Genomic DNA, 26,523 nt, shown 5'->3' with positions numbered 1-26,523 from the left:
AGCTTTTCTTTCCAGGTGGTTTTCTGAGTTGATTCATATCATGCCACCTGTCAGCACCCTCCACCACCTCTATAAGGCCGGGCAAGCTATTAGGGACACCAAGGTGTGCAGCTGTTGATGCCACGTTTGTTTTGGTTACCCCTGGAGGAAATGGGAACACGCCAGCCAGCCAGCCACAAAATGCAGCAGGTTAGCAATGACTGGGAGTAAATAGCCTGCATAATGTAAGAGCCACACCTGACAGCTCTACTAGTGATGCATAGCTGTTATTCAGCTGCTCTGCAACAATATAGGTTTTCTATTATTTTTTTTTCTTGCCAGAATGGTAATTTAAACCTGGTGAAAAGCTCCTCTGGCCAAAAAGATGAGAAAGGCCTGAATTAGCTCAACCCGTTGACTGTACGAACTTAATAAACAGTAGCACACTGGAAAAAAAACTCTGGGTCAACATCTACAATGAATATTGTCTTTTAATTAGCTGCACAAACCCCAGCAATATAGTAAAGATCAATAAAATTTTGCAAATGGGGAGAAACATTTAAGAAGATTTATTAGCTGTTTAACCAAGAAGTCAAAAAATGTCTGTTTCTGGTACTGGAGGAATTAATGAATTAAGTTTATCTAGCAGCAAACCCAACTAATCAGCTCATCTGTAGAGGCAGCTTAAGAAGAGAAGGGCAAATATTTTTTTTCTGGAGGGGAGAACACTGTCAGCCTCTTTTGGGTTCCACGCAAATTCTTTAAAACAGCTGTGAAGGGAAGAAAAACAAATATGTGTAAAATGCAAGTGCAAGCTTACAGGAATCAATCCCACACACTATGTTCTTAACCAGTCTAGACAACTGCAGTATATCTCTGTTTTTTTTCAATTCAATTTAATTTCAACTTCACTAAAGCAGCTGATAATATATTACATCAAAAATTAATTGAAACAAGGATTTAAAGTGTAAAATGGAAGTGGCTACAGAAGTGATCTGAGCAGTGCTGTTAGTACTTTTCAGCTGCAGAAAGATCATTAGTAGAGTTCAGCTAGGACAGAACTTTGCATGGGCCTTATTATTTCTTTTATTTATTTCTTTATTTGAATTGGCAATTAATGATGAGTGATAATGAAGCTTGAATACGACACACAGAGTAGGAAGGCACTGTCAGCACAAAGAAAAATGGGGCTCCCAGAAGGACTGCATCATCTTGAGGACTGAATGAACAGAAATAGGATTGGATTTAGTAACACCAAAAAAGAATGACAACACACTGAATACCAACAAAAGAAGCTGATGTTGATGGTGGCTGGGTGGCTAAGGTGAAAATGTTTGCTCTAATAGCAGATAAGACAAAACCACTATGACAAAGTTATATTGGAAGAGAACTGTTAACTAAGTGACAACCTCACTGGTACAGGAAATGGGATTGTATTTACACCAGTAAAACCTCATCAATACAGGATGCAAACCTTGTTGTTATCTTACTTCAAGGGAAAGAAAAGCACAGGTTTATTAGAAGATCTAGGGAAAAATAGAGAAGTTCAAATTGTTAAGCCAAACGAAAGAAAGAGAAAATACCAGTTTTCTGTAAATATGTAACAGACAAGAAAGTAAACACAAGTGAACAGGGGACAAAAGCTATTTATGCTAAAGAAATTTTTTCTGAACCGCAGTAAAAAGGCACATGTTGATCATGAAGAAATTTTCATTGGGAATTAATGGGGATTTAGCCTTGCAAAAGTGATAGAAGGCTTGGGAAAGCATTCCCTAATAACTTGAGAGAAGAGCAAACAAAAGTTTTATTTTAAAGTGGAATTTTATATGTTTGTGTGGACACCATATGTTGCTTCAGTTTGTAATAGCAGAACACATTCATGAATCAGAAAATCCCTAAAGAAAACAGTTCCATGCCTGGTCTAGTTCAAGTGTACCTAGGAATGCACAAAGATGCACAAACTCTGTCACAAAGTACATCTTAAGTGTGATGAGGATTTGCAAGTTAACATTAACAAACAGGTGCCAGAATTTAGATTTCACATGTAGATAGCTGAAGGAAAGAAGTAAAGTTGTCTCTTTTTCTTTCCTTTTTTTGGCTAGAAGATGGGCTGAAGTTTTGCCACAGAAACTGTCTCCCTCAAAGCACAGGTTATCATGGCTCTTTACAGTACCCTTGTCTGAAGTAGTTCCTGGCACTTCATGCATTTTTCATAGCTGTTTCTTGTTAATATATACTGTATTCCTTGGAGTGGCAACAAAAAGAGCATTAAATTGTTTTGCAGCTTTATTTTACAGTAAAACAAGTAGCAAGAACAGCACCTTCTGAAAGTCTTACAGGGCTACAATTTCTTTGTGGTGAAAGAAACAAAACAACTTAGCAGCATCCTAAAAGAATTGAAGTATATAAAAATGTAGGTGTCTAGCCACTGAGCCACTGATAACCCTAAGGGTTTTATAAACAGATTTCTTTACTTACTTATGCACATAAACATAAAAGAAATTCTATGGACATTCATTAAAACCTGCTAACACCATATTGCTATGAGCAAAACCAGTTACCATTCATGAGCATATATCCACACGCATGATTTGGTATCTGGCACTGTAATTATTGTTTTACATACAAAGCCCTGATATTTTCAGAAGCAACTACCCCCAAAATTGATACAGCTGTGAAGGAGGCACCCTGACCCCACAGCCCATTTATTATGAGGCACGCGTAACTAGCAAATCTGAAGATGCATTATTCCATTAACATAAATCCTTTCCTCTCAAAGCTTTGTTCCTTCTTCCTGCCAAATCAATAAATGGCCTCTGTCCCACTTAGTAACTCCCCCCATGCTCTCACTTTCATGTTCTCCCTCTCAGCTTCAATATAAATTTACCTTTTCCTCCACATACATTTGGTCCCCGACTGCATCCTTTTCATGTCATCACAGAAAGACAAAGTTCCTCCTACCTTTCACAGGCCGCAGCCTCTTCCACCAGAAAAATAGAGTAATAGCTAGGAAATCTACTGTCAAATACTCTTGATCAAATCAGGATACATAAAAAATTAATTTCTAAAAATGAAGGTGATTCCTTTTTCACTGCTCAGCTGTATTTTTCTTAAATGAAAACTGGCTGAGGTTTTGAGTGTACCAAATCAAAGCACCATGTTTATAGAAATCCATTCCTAATCAGCCTGTGCTAGCAATCAGAGCTCTTCTAGGAGAACAACTACAAAAAAAGTAGGAAAAAAACCAAACCAACAAAACAAAACAAAGCAACAACTTCTAGCAAAGACTTAGCTTCCCAGTAGAGACAAGGCTAAAGAGTCCCAGGAGCATTGCAGCAATAGCTGCATTGGTTTATCTCATTTCAGTACTTCACAGCTGTCAAGATAAACATTCTGGTTTTCAGAAACAGTAACATGCAAGTGTAAAATAAAAGGTTTCCTCTCCCTGAGATCACTGTAACAAATACACCTTAGAATTTTGCCTTAAAATGCTTATAATTGAAAAAAATTAGAAATGAGAAGGCAAAGTTATCATTTTAAAATATTAAGGTATTTTTATACTAAAATAAAGTGAAACAGAAGACACAAGAAACAAATTCCTTTTCTCTCTGAACAAAAATAAGTAAATGTCAATAAACTGACTTCCAAATTTTTAAAAATTCTATGAGATTCCCATCTGCAGGCCTGTAAGAAATTTCACTAATTTCAAACTTTTGCAGTGCTATAATATAAAACGCAGAACAACCACGCTTCTATGAATCCTTTCTCGTCAGAGTCTGACAGCACAACTTAATTATTTTTACATGTCCTGGGAGAAGAAACTCAAAGACCTAGTTGCTGCACTAGTACAATAAGGTCATAACCCAGTGAGACATGAAATGACTAAAATAATATTCCCAAGCAAAACTGAATTTCCTGAAAAATACAAGAATGCGGTCAATTTATTAAAAAAAAATTATATGTGATCATGACATTGCTTTTCTTTTTAAAGTTATTACAAAGCATAAGAAAGGTTGTACTTCTCTTAAATCAAAAAATAAAATATAATTCAAAAACATAACACAAAACTGAGCAGACTCTTCCCTGGGCAAGCAAACCACCAAACACTATTACTGGCTGGCTGTGGCTGGTAAGAGTGACCATGTTTTTAAGGAACAAGAGACCTGCTGACTCATAAAATCAGAATGTATTTGACACTGGCTGACTGCCTAATTCAGAACTCTCCGCACCCAGCAACCTTGGGTTCACTCTGAAATACAGTTCAGAACAGGATAGATAACCACAAAAAGACACAAGACCATATCACCATCTCCACCGTAACACCTCCTAGCCCTGAAATCAAAAAACAAGCCCAAAAGAAGAAATCCCAGCCTCAACAATTTCTGGGTACATACACTTACCCACTCTCTCAGTGCCTCCCACTTGTCACTTTTGACATCTCTTCTTGGGTCATCTCCTCACATTGCAACTCTTTGGAACAAAGAAAAACCTTTGTCTCTCTTCTGTATTTTCATTTCTGTTTTCACTGCCTGTTTGGATGAGATCTTTCATTCTCTATTTCTACATCCATTCCACTACATTCAGTCTTTTGTGGCAGTCCTGCCACTTCCGTGTCACTTCTAAGGCTCACAACCTCTTGCTGGCCACCATCACTAACATGCTTTGTACTAACAAGGTCATTCACTGTTTGCATTAGCAGCTTCCCAGCTGGCCCAGTTGGCTGTCATCTTCATCTTCCTAGCCTGCTTCCAAACATTATTCATCTCTGAACCCATTTACTCGTTTTCTCATTTCTCAAAAAAACAGCCAGTGATTACTTCATTCTTTCCTATAAACACCTCCTACCCCATCTCTCACTCTACTAACATATCCTCAGTCTCTGTACTCTCAATTTTCATACTCCATTTGCCTTTTTTTCTCCTGGCCTAACAGCCCTTATCTGCATGCCTTCAAATCCTTCATAAAATGGGCTTAAAATACTCTGAAACACATGTTCTCATTACAAGCACATTATTATATAATTATCTCCCTCATTAATGATTCTCTCCTGCGACATTCAGGAGGCCAGTAAATTACATTCCATTTGTATTTCTTCATATGTAACTCAATTTGCTTCCAACAAAGGTGACTTTTTCAATACAATACAATCACTGTAGCCCACGGCTCTCTCAGAAGCATGGTAAGCTCAGAAGCAGACCAGCTCCCACATGTGGTTTCTGCAGGAGAAAGGCAAAATACTAACAAAGTTATTACTTCAGATAAATATTTATTCTTCTGAAATTAGTCCAAACCAACACTCAACCATCTTGGTTCATCTTGCTACATGGATCCACCTCAGGTCTTTACAAGAGCCTCACAATGAAAAAATCTTACACTCCCCAATATAAAAATACAATTACATTTTTTATACATTTACAGCAAGGAAAATAATACATAATACTTACCAAAGTACTGAATATTTTACTGACCACGCCAATGTCCAGCACAGAATACTGGCTTTGTGGCAGCAGGAATTTGTCCCTCTTAATCAATCTCTTTGGACAAAGTTGGGTAATTACGTTTCCTCATGGTTGTCAAAATGATAAAATAAATTTTATAACGTAAACAGAACATTCAGACAGTGCACAACAACACTAGAAGTATAGAAAATATCTGTATTCCTACGCAGCTAAGTAAAATGATCCAGTATTTTACTGTGGACTGCAGAAATATGTTTGCCTTTAGCTGGAAGAGTTTATTTTCATCCACCAGGTTACTTTAAATATACCTTCTAATGCCTCCTGTGTGTATATTCACATACCCTTATGTAAAAAAGAAACCTATTCCTACCACTAGGCCTGAATGTTTAATATTCTGCTCTCCTACTCCTGTTTCAGAGATAGGATTTCTACACTCTAACGCCCCCAGGGAGGACAATGCAGGGCAGAACTCTTGTAGTGGAACAAATGTTTATTTGTACCTCTGCTACAGGTTTATAGCATTTACTGCAAAATGTAGTAAAACTAGATGAATAGTGTGTACATCTACACACATTTTTGAAAGCCCATTTCTCTCAGTAGATATTTAGGAATTCAGTCATTCCATGAGGACAACATAAGCAGCAAGCTATTCCATTATTGCTGCATGAAAGATGTAGCCAAACTTCCCTCTGCAAAGTTTATTTCTTTAAGAGAGGAACAGTACAAGCAGCATTCCAGCCAATGAACTAGAGAGTTTATCTGATCGTGTTTCCACAAGCACTGCTGGAAAAACAACCAAACCAAAAACCCTACTAAAAATTTTTAACAGATAGAAACATTCACAAGTTAATAAGAGAGAGATCTTGGGAAAGAACCATACTCTCCACATTCATTCTCCTGTATGTTTTTAGCACACACTAAAAGACCAGGCAGACAGTACTCTCACTGATACTGAGCACTGGTGAAAGCTGAAGTAGGCATCTGAGCAAGCACATCATTATTTTCTGCATGTGCTGCTCTGTCTTGGACCCTCAGCCCAATGTATGTTTTCAGCAGTGCCAGTCATGTTTTGAACCCTGCAAACTGCTTTCACATCTTTCCTAATTTAAGCGTAGCAAATTTATCTCTCATTCACTATTGTGAGAATATTTAGTCTCTTTGTCATTTTTATTAGCTTGTTTCATAGCATTGTAGCCCGCTAGCTCTTTCCCAGGGACTTTAGACTTGCTAACATACCCACACACAGAGAGCCCTTGAATGTTAAATCCTTCCATTTCTACTTCCCAGGATGCCAGCAAAAATTGTGATGCTTATCATAGTACCCAGTCTTAATTGTGTGTTTTACAGATATATAATAACTAGCATTCCTTCATTACAGTGTAAACTTCATGTCATGATTCATACTCACACCTAATTCATACAATTAAGTTTCCTCAGATTATTTTTGTTTTGGTCCTAATGCCAATTTAAGATTTGGTTCATTAGAAGTAAGTACTTTCAAACTACCAGAACTTCCTCAAAACTTCCAGGGCTAAGTCTGACTTTTTCCTCTATCTATTAAATGATTGAAAGCATTTCTCTTACAGGAAAATAGTTTAAATTATTAGGATGCAATTTTTGATACTACCACTTCCAGTAATTCTGACTCAAAGAAACCAGTCTGATTGCATCTTTGCTATAATTATTTTTAAACTGTGAGACAGTTCAGGTAGTACTTCCCATTCTATATTTGACTAACATTTCCAAAAAGAGAAGACAGATGGTTACTGTGGGATGCTGACCACTCAAAACACAGGAAATCAATGCAAGATACAAAGATTCAAATACTACAAGGTCAAGGCCATCACAGCATTTTTATTATGTCACCCCTACCTTACTAGTAATTGATCTTTTAGAAGTGATCTAAATATATAATAAGCTTAATTATGCTGTAATACAAAACTGTCTGAGAAGGGGCTGGGGCAGACTGCAATGAGAAGTGCAGTCTTTGCAGTTACCATCAAAATCACATAAAGGAAAGTGCAAAGGCTTGTATTAAATGATTGAGGTGATTTGTTTCTCCTTTATTAATAACACTTAGCTGATCTGAGGGTTCTGTTATTCTGGGTACAACCAGACAGAAACAGCAAAAAAAACTAAAACAGAAGAAAGAAAAAAAGGATAACAGCAAAGGCTACTCTGCCAGATTAAGGAATCTTCTTTCCATGCTGTTGAGGAAATAAGATGATGTTACAGCCTGTGGCAATTGCCCTTGAAGCAAAATGTTTTCTACCAAGAACATGAAACAGATTTACTCTAATGTGCTAACAACAGCTCTTCAAACAACACTGATAGTATTTGCTCCAGTTGTTTTGATTAACCACTTCATGAAAGACACTTTCTTTCTCTTGTGCCCAAGACTGGATTCCTAATGTCTCTTTCTCTGCTGTCAGTGCACCCCCATGACATCAGTAATTTATTGGCATCATTTATGGTCCTACACTAGCCACAGACAGCTACTTCTTACTTTGAGGATGAATCTCAGATATTGCTTATTTTCAGTATAAGGAACAACCTAATCAGATACAAACATACTTTATGAATGAAGGGAATGACAAGCTGATAATTTTTTTATTTCAAATTACATAACACAGCAACAACAGCAGCTTCTTGCTAATTTCATTTTACATCTTCCTCTAATTTATTCAACTTTGTTAAGATGAGATGGCATGTTATATATTATCTAATTCATGGAATGAAGACAACTGGCCTTTCTGAGTAACCTTCTGGCACAGTACTTGCTGGACAACTGCCTATGATATCATTGCTTTTGTTTATTTATTTATTTACTTATTTACTTAGAGAAGAGAGAAAGAAGAAAGAGAGAGAGAAAGAGAGAAAGAGAAAAGAGAAAGAGAGAAAGAGAAAAGCGAGAGAAAGAGAGCAAGAGAAAGAGAAAGAAGTGAAAGAAAAAGACAAAGAAAAAGAGAGAAAGAGAGAGAAAGAGAGAAAGAGAGAGAGATAGAGAAAGAAAGAAAGGAAAGAAAGAAAGAAAGAAAGAAAGAAAGAAAGAAAGAAAGAAAGAAAGAAAGAAAGAAAGAAAGAAAGAAAGAAAGAAAGAAAGAAAGAAAGAAGAAAAAGAAAGAGAGAAAGAGAGAAAGAGAGAAAGAAAGAAAGAAAGAAGAAAGAAAGAAAGAAGAAAAAGAAAGAGAGAAAGAGAGAAAGAGAGAAAGAAAGAAAGAAAGAAGAAAGAAAGAAAGAAAGAAAGAAAGAAAGAAAGAAAGAAAGAAAGAAAGAAAAAAGAAAGAGAGAAAGAGAGAAAGAGAGAAAGAGAGAAAGAGAGAAAGAAGAAAGAAAGAAAGAAAGAAAGAAAGAAAGAAAGAAAGAAAGAAAGAAAGAAAGAAGAAAGAAAGAAAGAAAGAAAGAAAGAAAGAAAGAAAGAAAGAAAGAAAGAAAGAAAGAAAGAAAGAAAGAAAGAAAAAGAAAAAGCCTTTTCTATCATACATTAAAGAATTTGTTGACTGCAAAAGGTAATGTTTTAAAATCAGTTAAGCAACCAATGTGCAACAATGCCGGCTACCAACATCAACATGTCTAAGAATAAAACTGTTTAAATTCTTTTTTTAAAAAAAGTTACTAACAGATTAATTACCTGAGCACATTTTAAGTGCACCACTTAAAAAAAAGAAAAAAAATGTTAAAAATTATTTGAAAATAGCATATATTGATTTACCTTACTAACTTTAGTAGTAATGCAAGTGTCTAAAATGCTGTTTTGCAGCATGCACTTTCTTCCCATCTGTGCAAGATTCGACTCACTCCTATGCATAGGCATGGGATGCAAATTAGAAAACTTGTCAGGTTTCATTTGCAAAAAGGATGGGTATCCCCAGGCAAGTATGACTCAGTAAATTACCTTGACTCTGGCAATTTGGAGGGTGAGGGACATCTTCAGCTCTTTTTCTACCCCTACAAGCTAGGAGAGGCACACATACTACTTGCTAGAAGATCACAAGTGTTTGAATATAGAATCTTTATGAAATTCTAAAGCTAAACTTGCAAATAAGTCTCAACCACTTTCTAAAGCTCACACTTTCTTGATACTTCCCTGCAAATAAACAAATACACCTTATAAATGTTTTCTAGTTAAAAAAGAAGATAGTCTCAAAATAAAACAGCAGGATGATGAAACAGGTTGCTAAATTAGGCTACCAAACAAAAAGAACAATGAGTGTGATGCTGCTGCAATGGCATCTTCTGTCTGATGACACGGTACACATTTTATTTGTAGTGTTGCATGGGGGCTGTTGTTAATCTCTCAAAGAAGGGAAGGAGCAATACATGCAGACAGTGAAAAATACAAATGATAAGCCACAGGAAAACAGGAGGGCATTTCCCACAATTACAACACTTAACTGTATGAAGAGCAGAAAAAAAGTCATCAGGTAGGTTACAAGCATACTGCATCAGTCATTGTTTTCCATGCTAAAGTCACCTGTTACCTCAGGGTAGATGTGTACAGAACAGCAGAAGAAACAGGAGTGGTGTGTAACTTCTGGTATCAATCCCATGTCTCTTATCAAATGTGGGTGAGCTATGCTACATGCAGTGAACAGTTCAGCTTTTCACACAGCTGAGCTGCAGCTTCTCCCACACTTCTTGTAGAATGAAAGAGAATTTCCAGCACACAGTGGGCTGACGTTCTGAGGCAGCACAGTTAGATAAACACTACAGTCGAAGAAATACATAAATCTTGCCATTTTCAGGCAAAAATTTGGAACCAATTTATTCTGCTGGGTCTATAAACCCCAGTAACAACAGTTTCTGTGAATGACTAGCACCAAGTGTTTCATATATCCAAAATGCAAGCCAGCTTTTAAAATACTAGTTTCAAAATCACAACCCAACAGTACAATAACTACTGCTAAAAGTAATTTGTCAATACTCCATGAGGTGGAGGTCACCTAGGAGAAAAGAATGCAACACAGAAACATTCAGAACAGACTTTTTCCTGTGGTTTTAAAACAAATTAGCTGTCAGTGATTTGCAGAATAACAAGAATTACTGACTAATTAAAAATATTCAAGCATCTGAGCATGATGGCTGGGAAAATAATGCCAATAATTCACTGGCTAGTTAGTCCCTTAGAGAATGCCAACACTGGACAGTTCTGAGAAGAACTGGTGTAGGTCTTTTATTAATTCATCATTCCATTCATTGTAAGTCAGTGATATATGATTGTGCCAATGCTACAGAATAACGTTCATTAATAACAAGCATTTCCAGCTGAGAAAAGCTGGAAGTTCAACTTTTTGTGCATTTGGATGCATATTCCATGTATTTAGGCACAGCAAATCAGAACCTGCCCTACAGATGCTGGCTGTGGCTATACATCTGGGTTGTTTGTGGTTTTTTAATTTATTTATTTTTAAAAACAGGGATAGAAAATTGGACTCCCTCAGATTTGTGGTACCACTGAGTTTAGAGAAAGACTGAAGAAGCAGTTTCTTACAGTAGGATTTCCAGGACCCACTGCTATACATTTTAGAACAAAAACACAGTAGCCATAACCAAGACATCTTGAAGAACGTACTCAGGCATCTATTTTCATGTGAAAGAGAGAGTGTAGGATTTATTGCAATTAATTAATACTTTGGTCCTTCAATCAAAAATGAAACAGAAAAAAACCTGCAAATTCTGTCTGAGTACCAAGGAAGACTGCAGATAAAATATCCATCATCAATTTATTTTTACTTATGATCCTTTCATCACAGTTTAGAAGTTCTGGGGTTTGGGGGCTTTGGAGGTTTTCTTTTTTTGTTTTTAAGAAATAATAGAAATAGTCAATGTCTACTTTCTCTTTCTCATGATCAAAGTGATATAGTTTTTTATTGGATCTCCCTTGTGATATTCAATGTAGGCTATGGGGCTGTACCAACAGCAGCATTGCACAGAGAAGTGATAATTGTCCTTTACTCAGCCCTCATTAAACCACTTCTAGAGTACCACATGCAATTTTTGCCCCTCTCGGGGTAAGAAAGATGTTGATTAACTTTAACAAGCCCAGGGGAGGGTCCCCAGGACATTCGGGGCTGGAGCTTAAAGGAACAGACTGCAGTAACAGGGCTCATTCAGCACCAAGACAGCTTTGGGGGCACCACACAGAGGCCCCCTCAACAACTAAGGGGAGTTTATAGAAAAGACAGAAAGAGGCTTTTTACAAATATATGTACTTAGAGACTGGCCACAAACAAAAGTCAGGAGAATTTAAGGAAGGAAAGAAAAGGAAAAAAAAAAAGACTAAAAAAAGAAACAGGTTCTGATGTTTCTGTACACGATGCTGACATTCTTGTCTCAGTTCAGTAAGGACAAATGGCTGGCAGATTAAACACTAAAGAAAGGTATTTTAAGATGCAATATATCAATAAAATTGCATATATACACAGTATTTCCTGAATTTTGCCTCAGAGTATACAGGTAGACTTTGTGTTTCAAGGTCAAACAAATCAAAGATTGGAACTGGGGAGAAGAAAGTTGTACTGATCCAGGAAGGGTCAGTTTTCTCAGACTTGGGACTTCTCTCACGATGAAGGCATCACTTGAAGAAGAGTGATGAAAAATAAACATCACTGAGTGCTAATCCTTCTAAACTTTACAGGGTTCACTGTTAAGAGCAAGCAGCCATTAAACAAGGAGATTAAATCAATTACTGCATTTATTTTGAAAGAAGTAAACTTAAGGTTTGTGTGGCATAGAGTAAATATGTTTTGTGTGGCCAGGTTTTTCTCCTCTGTCCACAGTGTTTTCTGTAGTGCACCTTAGAGAATATGAATGTCATTCCATCTGAGAGTAAAGAAATAGAGAAGTTCTGAGCTAAACTGTACAATCTGCCCTCCTAATAATCATGGCAGTAGGCTCACATAAGAAAGACTTTTGAACACAGCTCCATCCCATGGAAATGATAGGCCCCTTCTCAGAAGCCAAAAGGGAAATATATTTTATAGTAATATGGACATGTATTTTATCTCCAAAAAAAGTTCAAAGGTGCTTACCAACATAACATACAGTAGTAAGTGCATGAAAACTTTGGAAAAGAAAGATCTGTCACATTAGGCAAGAAGGAGAAGTAACTCAGACAGTTTTCCTGATTAGTAAATGTATGAAAATTGTCTGTAACACATCTTTAAAACCATAGGAGAGGCTTTTGTTCTTTTCTCTTAGAAGAGACCTGATCACACTTCAGAAGAAAATAGCCAACAAAGTCAGAGAAAATGTGACATCAAAAACTATATGCAGGTTTATAAGAAACATTATCAAACTATGAAGATTGTAGTCTTTCCAGTTGAAACATATTTTCACAAAGAGACAAATAGCCACCACAATTCCACCACAATGTTTTGGAGGGTTTTTTTGCTCAATAACATACTGAAAGGATGTTAAAAAAGGGTTAAACTTGATTATCTTTACCAAAAGCTTTGTTTTTAAGAACAGAGTAGTGGTATTTTATCCAAAGCTGTTTATTGCTTTCCTTTCAATTTAGAGAAAATACGTTATGAAAATAGTATTCATTATTAACATAGCACTATACTTCAAGTATACATGCCTAGCATTTAAGTAACAAATAAAAGACATGGGTCATGCCTCAAAGATTTTTGTTCTCCAAATTAAACAGTAATCTGACGTGTGTTAAATGTCTAGAAAGGAAAGGAGAAAAAAAAAGATCATGCAGTTTCCCCAGCTGGTGGCATGTGTATCATAACAGTTTCTTTGACCCACAGCACTATAACCTGAAGCAAGTCATTTTATAATCCAGCACTTAGACAAGGTATAAATTTCTCTCCATGGATTTCTACACAGAAACATACAATTATTGCCATCAAAGAAAATGCTGATGTTATCAATGACTCAGGCAAAGATGTAGACAGTAATTAGAATTCCATGCTTGCAACTGAAAGTGAGCTCCTTCTAAAAAGATGCCCTGCAGTACACGTGCCAGAAAGTAACCCGGTCTCTGACAGTTTCAGAAGGTTGAAACAGTTTCTGGTCATCTTGTAGAACTGTAAAGTAAGTATAAAACTTTGTCAAAAAAAAAAAAAAAAAAAAAAAAAAAAAAAAGTTATTAAGGAATGCAATAGGGCGAGTCTTTAAAATTATAAGCACAGTGATGGACCACAGGATGGAATCGAAACATGTTTGAGCTTTGAACAGCTATGTTCAATAGCTACAGCTATGAATATTGTCTATCAATACTCTTATAGTCATAAGCCCCCAAAATGATAACATGAGTTAATATTTGCAGTAAAAGTCTGGTTCATGAATCAAGATTTGTGGAAGAGACAAATTTCTCTGACTTGCCTTTGGTTATTTATTAATCTATTCTCAGTTACCAGGAAACTGCTCTTCTGAAAGATGTAAAAAGCTGAAAGTATAACAAGGGAAGAAAAATCACAAACAGATGCAGCAACTGTACAAACATTTTGCAAGTTCCAGACATTTTCCAATATATGAGCATATAATGAAATTAATTCAGAATATATGTCACTGCATTGGCTTAGTAGAGGTTAGCAGGTGATTTGCTAGACAAGAAAATCAATGCTTGAAAAGAAACATAATAATGTAATCAGCATCATGTTTTATAGTGAGACATTAATCTGGAATAAGTCTTACATTCAGATTACAAGGAGGGGGGTCCTGGGGTGGGGGTGAACACTGACTGTCCCCTATATTTAACTGCTCATTCTTTTCTGAGCCTTTGCAACCTCAACCAGCATTTAACAAAAGCTAAACTTACACTAAATGCTAAACAAATACTTGCAACTTGCAATACAGGACTGCTAGGAAGCAGCCTTACAAAATTCCTCACATTACCCAAGAACTAATTTCTCTAATAACATGTCTTTTACCCCAAAAAACCCAAACAAAACCCAGCAGCATACGGTTTACTGAATATCTAGGGAAAAACAACACTTCTTTACCATCCTTTTACTCTTTGCATATCCTCCTATAATTTAGTGGGAATGCAGAACACCCCCCCTTATCTATTAAGGAAATAATTTTCCATCTCCCATGCAACTTCTGAGCAAGGCGCAGATCTGACCCTCACTCTAATATCACTTAAATACTTCAGTTTTAAATTATGGTTCTGTCAAGCTACATTAACAAATTAGTGCCTTGGAAACAGTAGACAGAGTATGTAATGTCTGCAATCCTGTGCTTTATAATGTTGTGCCAAAAAGGGAGTGCTTCGTGTATCACTCGCAAACACACAGACTCACTTCTTAAAAGTTTTACTTCATTTCCAGAAGAGCTTCCAAACTGAAGACTACATGAATGAGCCCAGAGAAGTGTTAAGCTGCACTCTCCAATGATTCAGATTGTAAAAGTATAGCATCCTGAAGCTATTTATGAGGGGGCAGCAGATTAACATAATCCTCATCCCTTTTTCTGCAGAACTGGACAATTGATAGGAAACTCAGAGCTGTTAATTTCTACAGTTAATCTTAACGGTTGATTTTATGCCTTGCAAATGTTATTCTAAAGTGTTAGAGTAAATAGAACACTAGACTGTTGTTGATTTAAGTGATTATACATACTTTTTCCTATCCAAAGGGTTATTTATTAAGGCAACAAACTGAAAACGAATTAAAGAGTACTCCTTTTTATTCACAGTGCAGTTCACTCACAGAATTCATTGCTACAGGATATTATCAAAGCCAACACCGCAGCTCAGAACTCAAGTTATAAAAGAAATTAAGATGCAGCATAGCAACCTTAATGTGACATTCAGACTTTACAACTGCCTGCTAGAGACAGGAAATGGACAGGTAAGACTCTCAGGAGAACAGGAGAAGTACATTAATTCAACCACATCCTGAACGTAGTGCATCAAAGGATCCGCTTCTAACAAATGCACCAAAATAAGGATTAACTTGTGGACTTTGCTTTTTAATATTCAAAAATCTTAAGATGGTTTGTCTGACAAAGTAACACCCAAGTATCCTGCTCTCTCTCAGTACAAGATTCAGAGGATTCCATCGCTTGCATTCCTGCCAGCAATACCTGCACTTTTCCTGAAAGCTTTTTATCTGCATGCTGCCAACTTCTGAACTGCTTGGCTTCAGAGACCTGTCAAGATGACAGCATGAAGACCTGTGATCACCAGAAAAGTAATGTTAACAGAAAACTTTTACCCTAGAAAACAAACCTGAACTTGTTTAGTAACAAATATTGACCAATCTGCTGCAGCAGGGGGGACAAAATAAACCAAAGTATTTTACTAGCCTAGCAAGTCATACTTACCATATATTTAGAATTGCCTAAAGATGTTACAGAGGCTTGGAAAATCTACTTGACTACACAGACTTTTTCACTAATGAACATTTGCTAACATCATTCTTCAAGACAGAAAGCAAATAGGCTACTTCTTAGAGTGTTCCAGACCAAGCGGAGAAAGTAGTTGCAATTTTCTTCAAGTGAAAGGTTATCCTCAAAATAAATCACTTTAATTTCACAAGGGCTATCATTTCAATGTGAAAAGCAAACCAGAAATGAGATAGAAAGAAGTAAAGCTGGAGTCTAAACACCCAGCAGCTTTACATGCATGGGGAAAAGGTTTTACTGTTACAAAATAGTGCACCATTTTAATGTATGTGATCCATTTACTAATACTCCCTTCCAAGAGTCTTTTCAATAGCTCCAGCCATTCCAAAGTTGGTCTGCTTTTGCCAGCTTTTGCAACTCCACTTCTCCAACAAACTGTGGGGTGTTAAAACTGCCCCACAAAATTATTTTAGTCCTTCAGTGGTTAAAACTGGTGGTTGCTCTCCATCCCTCCAGCCTACTGTTCAACAATTTTTGTCTTCCTTATTTGTTTATTGTCTGTCCATATTTTTGGACTTTTAGTAGATTACCTGAAATGGAAGAGCACCGTGGCTACACATCTTACAGAATTCTCTTTCTTAACCTCCCTCAAAACCATCCCCAAAACAATGAGCTATCTGTTCCCAAAATACATATAGTTCTGTTATTTCATTCCTGACTGCTCTGATGAGAACAATACATAATATGGTCACTGTTGTACCTGCAGTGTAAAAGACAGAGAGGGAATTCCATGCATGACACAACTGATACCTGTGAGCTTCACTGCTACCAACAAAGGATACAAATGCTTAGCAATTTTGACCAGTCACGAGGCAAGCTGTTCACTTTCTCCAAGTAAATCCCTCCAAACTAGCTGCCTCCCACTAATTTCCATTCCCAAATTTAAAACTGTCTGTAGAACAAGCTACCTACCAGGCAAGCCCTAAGCTTTGCAAATTTATAGGTTCTGCTTTTATCTCATCTTCATCATTAAGTGGATTCAAAGCACTCAACAGAACAGTTAGGATAAATAAGTACAGGTTTTAAGAAGTAAAGGAGATATGTTTAATTCCCATGTTTTGTGGGATACATCTTTAAATAGAGCTTCCCAGTCTGCCTGATAGGGGAAAGCAGACACAGCCTGAGATGGCTACTACAGAAGAGAGAAGCTCTGTCCTTGCAGGCAACTGCTATCTCCTCAATCTCCCCAGGCCCCTTTCTCTGGATCTTTGTTGATCTCAGATGGAAGACACAGAGACTGAAGCAATGTTTTGCTTTTTCTACACAAAAAATATCTAACCCTGTGACTAAAAGCCCGGAAAATGTTGCTTCTGCATTTTTTCCTCTTGACACCTTTCACCTGCTCCCATTAAACAAGGCAAACAGCAAAACTTCCTTTAATAAAAGAAGCCAGATAAGATTTCTAAAATGTCTGAAGAGAGGAAGGAAATGTAACAGTCATTTTAGGATCTCTTGTGAAAAATGTTATCTAAGTGAATATTTTTTTCACCAAGCTACCCAGGAAGGGGTTCCTAGATGTTTTGTTGATGTGACTAACACTTTTATGAGTGTTATGGGAGAAAAGGATTTTGAAATGTAACTGGAAGTCTATATGAATTTCTCTCATGCTGTTCCCTAAGATTCTTCTCAGTACATCATAATAAATATTCCCCAGTGTCACCATAATGACCAAAGAAAAAAAATAATCAGTTTGATTGGTCTTTGCCTGTTTTGTTTTTAGTAACTGGCCAGTTTTAAGGCATAACAGGCAGCCCTCTTGCAATGCATTCACACATAATCATAAGTATACACTGTAGCAAACGTCACTATTCAAATTCTCATTTAGTCTGGGTAGGCTGTGGTAAAGCATCACAGATTGCTTTGTCATCACCATGGCTTAACATCACCTGTACTGGCACATAAAAACTATTCAGTCTCCTGAAAACTGCAACACTGTGTCCTATTCTCCCATCATTTAAAAAAAAAAAAACACAACTAACAACCAAACAAAAGCACTTCCATTGAAACCAGTGACAAGCACACAAAAAATAGTAATCCAAGCTTGGCATAGTTAGCAGCCACCATAGACTTGCCTTAATATTACAGTTGTTCAACATATTCTGTCTTTTAAAAACGTGGATAGTAATGATTCAAAACTTTAAAAAACACAAGGAGGTATTGGACTCTGAAATACTATTTAAAGCACATAATTTTAACACTGCTTTAGTGCCTGCTAATGTAGCAATACAGACATTTCCTCTCCAAAGTATTCATCAATACTTCTTGATTTGGAAATAAAAATCAAAGAGTACCTAAGCATGCTGTAATTTACCTTGTCCTTCCAAGGCAGAAGAAGCAGCTCAGTCCTGTTGAGGCACTCCCAACAATGGAATATAGGTGTTTTTGAAAATACTGTGTATCCTTAAAAAAATATTCTCTGTAACACATTGTTTATACCCTGAAGAGATAATCATTATGATTCATTCAATATTCTGATGAATCATGATCACTAAAAGGAGAAATAAAAGCCATTCCTTCTATTTACCCAGAAGTCAAAGATTTGGCTTGAAGAAAGAAGTGAAAACTTCCATTTGGTAGCTGAACTCTGTCACCTACATAAACTCTGAAGTCTTTTCTTTGTACCTTCCACCACTTACCTAACACTGATACCTGCACTCCTCAAAAAAATTCCAACTTTCTAGAAGCTCCTACAATTCTTACTTCATCTGGGTCAAAAAACAAAGGTTCAGAAAGCAAATGTAACTTCTGGGAAGTGCTTTGGCCGGGCATCTGGCTCACTGAAGCCTCTTTGCTGATAACACACAATCCAGTAGCATCAGTCAAAAGCCAGACAAACCTGATCTCTCTAAGGATTTTTTTCCCATCACCCTACTTGAAAATAATAATGTTTAGCTTAAAAGAAAACCAATCGATTGTGTGTGAAGTAAAACAATTGAAAGTAGAACAATTAAAAATTGTTATCAAGCAATGTGAACCACAACTTTGTGGTTCCAGTCTTTATAAACCAAAGAAAGCAATTAGTAAAAGATTGTTCTCATGCCTTACTTCAGAGAGACAACACACACTTTGCATGGTTCAGCTTCATATGAGTAGCAAAATAAGACAGGTTAATGCCAAGGCTCAATCTCTAAAAGAACCACAAAAGCCCACTTCCCACCTGCAGTTCCAAAATGGTCCCTCTCCCCCCTTTTATATCTGTTTTTCCAGAGTTGTACTACTACAATACAGGAAAATACCACATTGCAATAAACTCACAGGAAAAAAAAAAAAAAACAACAAACCAACAACCCCAAAAAACAACAAAACAAGAGATCCAACTCGTTCAGTCTTATTGTAGAACCCAGTACTTTATTTGCAAGGAAATTTCGCATTACTCTTGAGTTATCATTTAAGCTCCAGGTTTGCATCAGACTGAACATAAGATTTTATCATGAAAATAACATGATAGTAGATAAACTCTGAAGTCATAAGCCTACAATTATCTTTCCAATCTCCAAAGTCTTTTGTTTTTCACATTAAATTTGACTGTCTTCAGCAGACACTGAGGTATGTCATTCTTGAACTTTAAAGGGATACATCTAACCCTATCTCCTTGAGATTACACTCTTTGGTGCTACAGATCTGATCCTAAAAAGTTCCTTTAATGAATTTTGTTTTCTTAATTATGTATTAATTGATTCCTGACTAATATTTCATGCAAGCAGAGATAACTAGTACTAGTATTTAATTTCGCTTTCTTTTAAAATAAAGTATTTGAAGTTTCAAGGATTTAAAATATAACCACTTTTAAAGTATTTAAAGAATCATTTTTCAGCTTAGCAGATGTGTTATTTTTAATGAGTTTTCCACAGCTGCCATTACCCTCCACACACCTCGTCAGGGATTCCCAACCTTGTTACTTTCTCCTCTTGGAAACAGAAAAGCAAATTATACCACAATAAGAAACTACAAAAATCTGTCATTTTAAAATCACACAAATATGGGCTATGAACCAAAAGAACAACTCTTTCCACTGTTTTGGCAGAGCAGACCCATTTATTGCCAGACATGGGTAGGAGACACAAGGCATCACTTTGAGCAATGAGTCCAAGTAGATTTTCAGCTGCGGATATAACCTCACCTTAAGTCATACAAGAAAGCATCACTTTGATATATGAACTCTAAAAAGCCTTTTCCAGAAGCCCATGAAACACTTCCTTGATGCTTCAAAAAGAAGGAGGGCATTGGCTCAGGGATAGCTCAGGTGCAGATGCAAGAAAAGTGGAGAAGTGAAACAGGCTGAACTAGCTTTCACTCTAGTAAAAGACTCCACAAACAGCTTGAAAAGGGGCAAAGAGTAACACCCACAGACACAGAAAATGAAGAGGAAAAACTGTTTGTTCATTTACTAATTCCCCTCTCAAATCCAGCTAAACAAAAGCGCTAGGTCCAAAACCAAAAGTTCTGCAGTGGGATTTCTTTTTCACACTCAGGATGGGAAGTCCTTCCTCCAGATTTTATATTTCAATTAATCTTCAGATGAAGAAGACTTAGGACTATACACAATTCATTACACCATGAGTTCTCATCTGTGGAGGTATCACTGCAATGCGAAAGTATCACTGCATTACTAACTATCAGGAACTGGGACACTGAAACAGTTTTATCCAAACTCATTTTGATACAGAAAGAGCTTGGTAAGAGTGACCACCTGAAAGAACAATACCTCCACTATTTTAATTTCACAGCTACATATTATATTATTAGGAATAGTATAAAAAAAAATAATTTCCACCTAATACAACTTATCTTCTACAATCTTTCCTACTCTCCACTCATCTTTCCAGCAAATTCATCCTTACCTATAACCCAACCATTTTTCATAAGGTTAAAGAAAATATGGATGAGGCCCAGCAGGTTTCAGAGGGTGCCCTGTGCCCAAATCTAGCATTGAAAGACCTCCCTGGTACCACTACCCCTTGGCCTTGAGGACAACCCACCACCTGCCCCATCCATCACCACCCAGCTCCTCTGCACACAGCATTCTCACACTCCAGCCAGCAAGGCACTGACACAGGGACAGCCTCAAAGCAGCCAAGGGCTTTTCACCTGATGCTATGGGCTTGGGGAGCTGTGGCCTCCTGATCTCCAGAAGTGGCCACCAAGAGCAGGGCTGGGGGCTTGCAGGGGGACCATTAACTTTGGAAAGGGTGGAAAGTGGGTGCAAGTGCAAATCATCCTTCGTACAGCCTCACAAACGCATCCAGCCCTCTGACTCAAGCCAAGTGCAGGAGGGAAAAAAGTGCATTTTGGCTCACAGACTGTGAAAGGAAAAGCGGCTCCACACTGAGAGACACCAGGGAGCCACTCGGGTCCTAAACACCTCTGGTGGGGCTGAAGATGGGGCCAGCATTCTCCTTCCCGGAGGAGAAGTCAGAGGCAGTGTAGGATGCGTGGAAAGAGAGCGTGGGGCATCTCGAGAGAAAGGTGGAGGGAAGATGCCTGAGATCGAGAGGTACTATCAGGGCCACCACAGGGTTCCTCAAGGACAAAGCTCCAGGCAGGCTGCGTGTCGCGGGGAGTCACCGGGCAGCCCTCTCCCGGGGGGTAAGCGAGGCCGCACGCAGAGTTGAACCCCCGCGGGTGGAAGGCGGCCCCCGCAGACTCTGCGTTCCACGCACGCCTCCGCGCCGCTCCGGGGGATTCTGGAAGTAGCCGGCGGCAGCCGGGACCGGCCCGGGAGCCCCGCGGCGGCCGCGCAAGGTACGGCCGGCATCGTTCAGCTACTCGCGGGGGATGCGCGGCGCCGGGCGCCCCTCCGACGGGTTTCTTACCGCTCCGTGCGGAAGGAGGGCACCATCCCCGACTGTCGCTTTCACACTCCCCCGCCCCGCAGCCCCATCTCCCCGGCAGGCACCGGCACCAGCCGCCCCCGCCGCCCGACCGAGCCCCCCCCCCCACCGCAACTGCAGTTTTCGAGGAGAGTCCGTCGTCCCACCGACCTAACGAGTAAATGTCGCTAGTTCAGAGTTTTATTTCCAAATTGTGCAGAGAGCATGGATTAATATTAACATATTCACCCACGGCTGGACACCGCAGTTCTCCATCCAAAAATAATTCATTTCTTGGATGGCCGCCTGCTAAGCAACGCGATTTAAGAAACTGAAATTTCTCCCCCCTCAAAAAAAGAAAAATCTCTCTCCTGAAAACTTCCGTAAATTAGAGAATTCCTCCTTCTGACTGAAGGTCACTGACCGCTTTTACGAAGTGTCCCCGAAACCCTAACAAGGCAGATGAACCAGAACGCCCGGAGGGCCAGCACCCAATCCTCCCCGATTCGGGGAGGGCGAAGCGATGCGGGGCGAAGCGGGGCACACGCTTCGATGCCGATGCGGGGAGAAGCGGGGCACAGGACCCAGCGGCAGTTTTTCCCAGCAAATGACCGCGGAGCCCCGCGGAGCTCCGCACGCCGCTGAGCGCCGCGGGCAGAGCCCCAGCACACGTGCGAGCCCCGCACTCCTGCAAGTAAGAATCAGTAATAATAACAACAACAACAAACATGTAAGAAATAAGAGCCGCGCTACTGAGTTTAAAGTTTCCTGGAAAAACAGCGGGACGTGGGAGCAGCCGCGAAGAAGGAGAGCGGAGCATCCCCCAAGCCGCCGGCCGGGCGGGTAGCCAGGACGGTCCGGCGACACCGGGACGCGCACCCGCCGGGCGACCCACGGCCGGCCGGAGGGACGTGGACGGAGGGAGGGAGGGAGGAAGGGAGGGACGTACCGGCAGTCAGGCACAGGGGTAGGAGCAGCCGGAAGGTGAGCCCGCACACCACCTCGGTGGCCATCGCGGCGGGGCGAGGGTGGTGGCCGGCCGGCCGGAGAGACGTTCCTCTCTGCGCGCCACCGCCGCTCCTAGGTCCGCCCGTGCGCGGAGCCGCCGCGGCGGCGGAGCATCGCCCGTCCCCTCCTCGCCTCAGCCGCGCCGCCTCACGCCTCCCGCCGCATCCCGGCGGCAGCCCATGCAACCAGCTCCGCGCCGCACCCCCGGCCCGGGGCACGCACAACACGCCCGCCCCCTCGGGGCTCCCCCCCACCCCGCCTCCCCTCCTCCCTCCGCCGGCAGCGCGGAGCGGGCCCCCACCCCTTCCCGCCCCCCCCCCCCCCGCCCGGCGCCCCGACGGCGCGGGCCCAGCCGGCGGCACCCCCGGGCGCGCCCCGCACCCCGCGCAGTGAAACTCCCCCGCGCCCCGCCCCGTCGGGGCCGGACCAGGCCGGGCCGGGCTGCCAGGGGGCCGGGCGCTCGTTCCCTGCCCCGGCCCCTGCCCCCACCTAGCAGAGGCAGCGACTGCTGCCTGCGAGCCCCCTCAGCGCCGCCGGGACCGTCCGGACACTCGGCTGACACCCCTCAACTGGCTCCTGTTCTCCGCTTAAACCTTCACTCATTTTCTTAACGCTTCTTTTTGTGCGTAGAGTTGGTGTGTGTGTTTTGTTTTGATGGTTTGGTTTCTTTTTCTTTTTTCTGGAATATTTTTCTTTATGCACTTTACATTTATTTCTCTTCCCCTTTCCCCTCCACCCCCCCCCCATTTTTTTTTTTTTTTGTGTGTGTGTGTGTGTGGTGGTTCTTGTTGGTTGTTTTGGGGGCTTTTGTGTGTATGTTGTTTGCTTTTTTTTTTGAGGGGGGGAGCAGTTTTCTCTCATTTTGTACATTTCCCACCCCGGGTTTCAGCAGCACGTTTATGTCGACAAGAAAATTGTCGCCTAGGAAAAAAAAAAATAAAAAAAGATCTGCGGTCGCTGGAATGTATTTGACTTTTCTGGAAAGCTTTTTACCCTTTAAAATACCGCGCTGGCTGGAAAGTGCTGTGGGTTTAAAGGGACAGTTTCAAGACTCAGCTGTCCCTGTGGGTCTGCTGCATAAACCTCATCGTTTGGGTTCAAATAGTGATGCTGTAAATTAGAAAGTTATTAATGTTTTTATTAACATAAGTAAAAGTGCATTTAATCTTCGGCAGTATATCGCAATCCCTCCCACTGAAATAAGGCGAGTTAAGACAGAGCATCCTCCAATGCTGCAAAAAACTCCTTGGTTCCATGTGAGATCCAGAGTAAGAGAAAGTGGGAGAGTGACCCTGCAGTTGCTAACATGAATTTTCACTGTTTCTCCATGCTGAAAGGTCTCATCCAGGACCCTGCTTCAAACTGAAGAAGTCTTAGATTTGCTTTTGAAGTCCTGATTTATTGACTCCTTAAGCATCCTTTGCTTTCCTCTGCTTTTTTTTTTTTTTTTTAATATGCATTTGCAGATTGTTGTGACAAACCTAAGTGTAATTCACAGTAAGATACAAAAGAAAAAACCAAAACTTTGTTTTTTGGTAGGGACTCAAATGATACATGTTGAGCCATGCAGATGTATGATATTTGGTTTACAAATTATTCACTTACTAAGATTTTGTATAACAGCCTACCTGACCCTGATATTAGAGTATTTGGAAAGAAATTAACTTCAGACTTACATATATGAAAAAACTCGGGAAAACTAAAGAAAATAAACTACAGATGCTAAGTCAGTCTGCCTGATGGGACCCATATCATGAGGATCTTAACTCTCTTCTGAAGAGGTACAGTCATTTCACACAGATATGACTGTATGCATGGAGTTTAAATGCAACATTTGCCTGTAATAACAGTGATTGAAACGAAACCTTTTCCCAGCAGAACGAATGTGACACCTTTAGCTCTGTGGTGGGGCACAGTCCTGTGAGATGGCTCCCACCTTTCCTGCATTTGGGCCCAGCACGGCTCATCCAAACATCTCTACAATGAACCAAGCCTGGATATTTGTTTTCAAATGCTCTGGCTTAGGTTTCTGTACACACTGGTCTTTGTGAATATGCCTAGTGATCACTTCTCAAGATGCTAAAACACCAGTATTGACTAGTACTTAAAATGCTAGTGAAGTATCTGATCAACCCATGGGAAAGTCAGCATTGGTTTAAGACCCTGGGACCTTTCCCAAAATCTCAGTTACTAAGGAAGCTCTCCTTGCTTCAGAAGCTACAAAGTAAGCAGTTGAAAGGAGTCACCTGTATGTGTAAGATACATGCACTTTGGCACCACAGTTTCAGATTTTGATTGGGGTTTCTTACGCAGTTCTTCAGATTCATTACTACATTTATTACTTTTGTAGTACAGTTATAAAAGGTTTGGTTCCTGAAGCAGCGATTTAATTCTATTATTTGGGAAATAATTATATGGTTTTCAGTACTTACCTTGAGTTAAAAGTGGAGTTAAAATACATGTATCGAGTGCCTCATTACCTTCCTCCAGGCTGCTCATCTACTGCAAAATCTATGCAGCCGCAGTGCCACCTTTTGGCTAAAAAAGTCTTTTGTGTAAATTTCTTCCCTACAGCTGCCCGGAGTTAACTGTTTGCAGACCCCTAACTTTGAGAGAATAATGAGATATCCATCGTCCAACCAGACCTCCTTAGTGGTAAGAAGCATAAAAAAATATGTGAAGCCTTACCAAGAGTCGTGTACACCTTCCAGAGTTCAGCTGTTGACAGGAACAGCGAATACATTAACCTGAAAATTGGAAGATTGCTATTAGTCAGCATGGAAACAATAAAGCATAGGGCTCTATGAGTAAAATAAGTAATGCAGAAAGAGAAACTGAGTTAATGGGGAAAGTGTCTGTTATATTAAGCATACATAATAGCAAACAACGTCTTGGGGATAGCCAGGAGTTTATTCAGCTGATACCAGGGTTTTTTTAAGTGACATAAAAATGTAAAGCAGGAGGGCTGCTTCTTCCCTGAGGGCAAAGACCTTAGAGAAATCACACCGTTGGCCACTTGTTTTTTCTCTTTCCTTCTTCAAATGAGAGAAAATCATCAGGCTGGGTTAGTCCTAAAGCCTACTGTAAATGTGCTTGTAGTGGATGCAGTGATCTCACCACCTACCAGCATTTCTTTACCTACTTTCCAACTACCAGGATCTCAGGCCTGCATAACTACATAACACCTGCCTTAAACATTTGAGCAGCAGGGAGGTTGAGGAGGCCTCCTAAGGAAGACAGAGAGCAAGAACAGAAGAAATTCCAGTCATGAAGAGATTTACCTCACTTTGTTGCCTTTCCTATAGCAGTAATCTGGGGGAATTTTTGAAAAATGTCCCTGCTTTATCCAAAATGAAAGATCAGCTGTAGTACTAGAGTTCAGTGGCCAAGAGAGTTACTAGGAGGGAAAAAAAAAAAAGAAAATTCCAGAATATATTGTGTCACTGATTCTATTAGGTAGAATCTAATGAATTTGATTGAGATTAACTGTGCTGAACTGACTGTCCAAGATAGTGCTGTTTTGAAACATCTTATAATTGCCTCAACTATCTCATCTGTTTGAATCATGAACTCATGGCATTGTTCTAAAATAAACATAGACAAGGGCTCATGTATGGATAAACACATATATACAGACAAATATACATGTGTATATATACATGTTCACACAATCCATACAGTTGGTGAGCTCCATAAAAGAGTGTTAAACTAGCTGAAAAAATAAAACACCTCTCTACAAAGAATCAGCAGGGCATTAGGTCCCATTGAGGGGCAGGAAAAGTCACTGAAAATTTTTCAGGGCAATCCCTGCTGTACAACACTGGTTTGTATTTGTTACTCTTACAATATGAGAGTCCTGCTTTGGGGACCTATGGGGAAGGAAATGGCTTTAACATTTACAGTGATGA

General features: G+C 39.7%; 1 protein-coding gene across 1 annotated transcript in view; it reads right to left on the bottom strand.

The window, feature by feature from the left end:
• The window catches only part of PIEZO2 (piezo type mechanosensitive ion channel component 2), a 309,202-nt gene extending 286,571 nt beyond the window's left edge, over positions 1-22,631 (bottom strand). The window contains exon 1 of the mRNA XM_030444928.1: positions 22,557-22,631. Coding sequence (XP_030300788.1) covers positions 22,557-22,620 — 64 coding nt within the window. The 5' untranslated portion in view covers positions 22,621-22,631. The remainder of the gene's footprint in view (positions 1-22,556) is intronic.
• Positions 22,632-26,523: the final 3,892 nt, after the last annotated feature.

Source organism: Calypte anna, chromosome 2 (assembly GCF_003957555.1).
Source record: "Calypte anna isolate BGI_N300 chromosome 2, bCalAnn1_v1.p, whole genome shotgun sequence".
Classification (NCBI taxonomy): domain Eukaryota; kingdom Metazoa; phylum Chordata; class Aves; order Apodiformes; family Trochilidae; genus Calypte; species Calypte anna.
Note: the sequence above shows the minus strand (reverse complement) of the source record. Positions and strands in the feature narration are given on the sequence as shown.